General features: G+C 35.0%; 1 protein-coding gene across 1 annotated transcript; it reads right to left on the bottom strand.

Annotated features, from left to right (window-relative positions):
* Nucleotides 1-12: 12 nt before the first annotated feature.
* On the bottom strand, nucleotides 13-4,140 carry LOC114730907 (cystinosin homolog; the record flags this gene model as incomplete). Its single annotated transcript, XM_028918014.1, has 9 exons — nucleotides 4,022-4,140; nucleotides 3,174-3,334; nucleotides 2,903-3,035; nucleotides 2,718-2,807; nucleotides 2,488-2,612; nucleotides 2,273-2,315; nucleotides 344-461; nucleotides 212-261; nucleotides 13-135 (listed from the first exon to the last, which is right to left on the bottom strand). Coding segments are annotated over exons 2-9 (801 nt in total), but the record flags the coding sequence as incomplete, so codon positions are not given.

The following is a 4,140-nucleotide window of genomic DNA, read 5'->3' as shown; positions in this document are numbered from 1 at the left end:
AGAAATTCTTACCATTGGTCTATCAAGAGACTTGGTGATGTCAACTTCAGGAGCAATCTTTGCCTCTGGGCCTTTGTTGTGCCAATAATAGCACATAAGTTGGAACATGAACAGAATGTCAAAGAATACAGAAATCTGTATTGCCAAAATACATCAACATTAACACTTTATAGTCATTCCGTATAAGTTACAGTGAGAGGACAATCCGTACCAAAGATAGCATTACTTTTCCTATATTTCCATAGAAGTTCATCCAAGAACCTAAGATTAGAAATTTTGTCATAATATATTATAAACTCAGAAAGGTTCATGCTTTATAACTAAAGGAGATGTCAATGGAAACCTTGATCTATTGACTGCATGAGCATTTGAGCATAGTTTCCAACGCTTCCAGAAAAATCAAGCAGAATGTTCCCAATGCTCCAGCCTTCTGTACTTTTTCTCAGGAAGTTCATGACAGCCTACATTCACGACTTATTAATCACAGGTGGAAATGGCCATGGCCAATACGTTATATGTCAATAGTAGTCCCCGGCTAAAAGAATGAGAACAACCTTCAAACAAATCAATGCGAAGTACAAAAAGGGTTCTAAAGCAGACTGTGTATTTGGATCAGGTTAGAAATGTGATTTTCAAACTTTGCTTGTGTTTTATAGCCAGTCCCAACTTGAATAAAGGATATAGGCTGCCTTAGGTCCTTGACAACCAACATAAAACTCCATAGAATCATCCATGACACAGATCAAAGATGATATTGTGCTAATGTTGGGTTGTTATCTGAAAGTAATGCACTGTATGGCTAAGTACAGCATCAAATGAGCTAGAGCTTCTACACCCAAATGTAATGTTAAATGAGCAAAAGCTCCCACATTTACGAGAACAGAAATGGGTAGAGAATTTAGTTCGGAAGAGCAAGATCAAATTTGGTATTTGGAATATTAGCACTTTTGACACATAAATCTATGCAGAAGTGGCCATGATTCAGAGAAGAATTATCATATTGCCTTCAAGAAACTAAATGGGTTTGAGAAAAGACTAAGGAGCTTTACTCTGCAAGATTTAAACTTGGTGCATAGGGAAAGTAAAAGCAAGGAAGGGGGTTGGTATTATGGTTGACAAGAATTGGAAGAAGAATGTGATGGAAGCAAAAAGGATTGAGGATGAGATCTCATCCTTAAGAATGATTTTGTACATGATACTATGAACATCATAAGTGGCTATGCACCTTAAGCAAGGACAAAAGGATATCTTAAGGAAAAGTTTTAAGAAGATGTGGAGGGGTTCGCTCAAGGCATCTGACAAGATGAAAAGATTTTCATCAATGGAGACATTGAGAGCCATGTCAAGAAGGATGCAAGACCTTATACAAGAGCTCATGGTGATTTTGGTTCTAAGGAACTTAACAAAGAAGGGTAATTCAATCTTGATTTTGAATTGGCATATGATTTAAGGATTGTCAACACTTTAAGAAGCAGGAGGAGCGTAGATCATATATATAAGAGTGGAGCCTCAAGGTTGCAGATTGATTTCTTTTTGGTATGAAATCTAAATAGAAGATTATGTAAGGACTGCCAAGTGATTCCAAGGGAAATCCTTATATTAAGAGTTAAGGTCTTGGTCCTTGATGTTCTTGATAAGATACGAAAACAGAAGTGTCAGCAAGTTATAAAGCCTAGTATCAAGTTCTGGCTGCTAAAAGCTGACAAACAACTAACTTTCAGAATAAAACGATTGGAACTTATCAAAAATATAAATAAATAAATAAAACTATTGGAGGAAGATGATTGAGAGTTGCAAGGAAGCATTAACATCATGTGGGATGAAACATCCATAAGAGTTAGGAAGGTTGCTAAAGCAATTTTAGGTGAATCAAAAGAAAAGGTTGGTATGGCATTTACTGAGGAGAAAATTGTAGAAAATCATTTTAGGTGGTTCAAACATTTGCAGAAAAGGCCGTTGGGGGCATCAATGAAGAGAGTTAAATAGATGGTCTTTAGTTGTATGAAAGGTGGTGGAGAAAGGCCAAGAATGACACTAAAAAGAAGTTATCAAATGGAATCTATCAGTGAACAATAATCTAAAGAATTTGTTGTCTATAAAGAACAATGGTATTGGGAGATCCATAAAGTTATCCTCACTAAATCGAATACGGGTTTTCATCATCAGAAATATGATTTTCAACATAAAGTTTGGTAAACATGTTCCTTGTAACACAACTTCCATAAAGAGAAGCTGAATACAAAATTGAATACAAAATCAAATAAATCCTGACCTGAGGTATATATTTTATTGTCGTCATACAAACTTGAATCACACTGCAAGATGGTTAACTTCAACACAGTTAATTAGGAGATCAATCCTAAATAAACATTCGTGCACATGGCATTCAATCATGTAATGTAATATCTGTGAAGTTAAGTGTAGAGAACCGATGTTATAGAAGGCAGCTCAAAATAGGAGAAAATTAGTTGAGAAAGCATAACATACTTCAATATTGAGAGAAGCCACAGCCAATGGTGTTCAGGCAAAGCTATGAAGAAGCAGATTGTGACAACTAACCAAGTTATGAACACAATTCCACAAGCTATTTTGGACAACTTCTGATTTCCACGCTACAATAACAGACTAGAATAAGAAATTTCAAAATAACCCAGAAAATTAAAAGAACAAAAATAAAATTGAAAGTACAAAAAGCTCAATCAAAAAGATTATGATACTTCATAGATTGCAATCTGGAACAAGGTAATTGCAGTGAGTAGAACAGCATGAGATGAGAAAGCAACATCATTTGCTGCTACAGGTATCATCTGAAACACAAATGGAATTTAATATGGTTTCTAAATATCAAAGCTATAAGCTTTGAAGAATTAGTATTTATGAGCTGATTATACAAAGAACCAACCTCATTTTGACCGTACTTATCTTTGTATTGCTTTTGAACAGTAGGGCTGAAGTATAGAGATGTATTGTATAACATATAGGATGAGTGCTTCGTGAGATTCAACAGCACAAAATCGAAGTTCAATCCCACAACACTGAAATCAAATAACCATTTCCAACACCCATACGAATGAGGCGAATTAAAATGATAAAAAGAAAGGAGTAAAAGCAAGAAAGCTTTATTTGTGAGATAATAAAAAACGAAGGAAGAAGTTGATATATTTTGTTGGAACCTTTTCCTACGATAATTCAAGTAAACTTGAGGGTAGAAACTGATAGACCAGCAAACAAAAGTCAACCAACCCAAAACTTCGTATGACACATGAAGTGGGACCGAATTCCAAGATGCCATTTTTGACGTGGAGGGCTTGCTCGGCTGAGGTAAATTTTTGTCCTAAAGAAGCCAAAAAAGTACAATAATTGCATCAATAGCTAAAAATAGTTAATGCCTTGAGGCAAATATTAAAACATTCCACAACTACACTTAAAGTGATTAACCTCCCTAATAAAGTCAAAGAGGACACTTCATAATAAGGGTTAATTGCATAAAAGGACATTTTTGGAAATACATCATAAATATTTCCCTAAATTTTGGAAAAGGACCATAAAAAGATGAGAAAATGACAATTAAGTATCCTATAAGGAAGTTAATATTAATCAAATCCTCCTAATTTCCCTAATTAAAAAGAAGATTTAAGGAATTTGGGAGTCATTTCGGGCGCATGCAAAATAACCAAAATACTATTTGTTCAAGTTTCACAGGAACAGCCCCCTTTGACCAAAATGTACAAGATAATTCTATATAGCAAAATGGCCTCCAAAATTAGGCACAGCACCAGAATACAGTAACAATACATATCCTCATTCCCCAGCGATATTGCCCAACATCTACATGAAGCACAATACAAACTAACGACACCCAAATTACACCAATTATAGAACCATACAGTACTCTAACAAGACCATAATTTTCTCCCTCCCTCCCTCTCTCTCTCTCTCTCTCTCTCTCTCTATATATATATATATATATATATTTCTAAACCAGTCCAAAATGAATAAAAAATGAAAGGGGAGTTCTTACCTCTAGTTACGGTAACTCTTTGTCCAATTAACAAGCAAATCAACTTCAGTTTGTTGCCCTAATTCCAGTCCTCAGTTCATCAGCTCATATTTGGTGTCATAATCACACGTCTCATTCAT

The sequence above is a fragment of the Neltuma alba genome, unplaced genomic scaffold, assembly GCF_004799145.2.
Source record: "Neltuma alba isolate B1F8T4 unplaced genomic scaffold, ASM479914v2 tig00012782_pilon, whole genome shotgun sequence".
NCBI classification, from domain to species: domain Eukaryota; kingdom Viridiplantae; phylum Streptophyta; class Magnoliopsida; order Fabales; family Fabaceae; genus Neltuma; species Neltuma alba.
The sequence above is the reverse complement of the archived record's forward strand: the minus strand, read 5'-3'. Positions and strand labels throughout refer to the sequence as shown.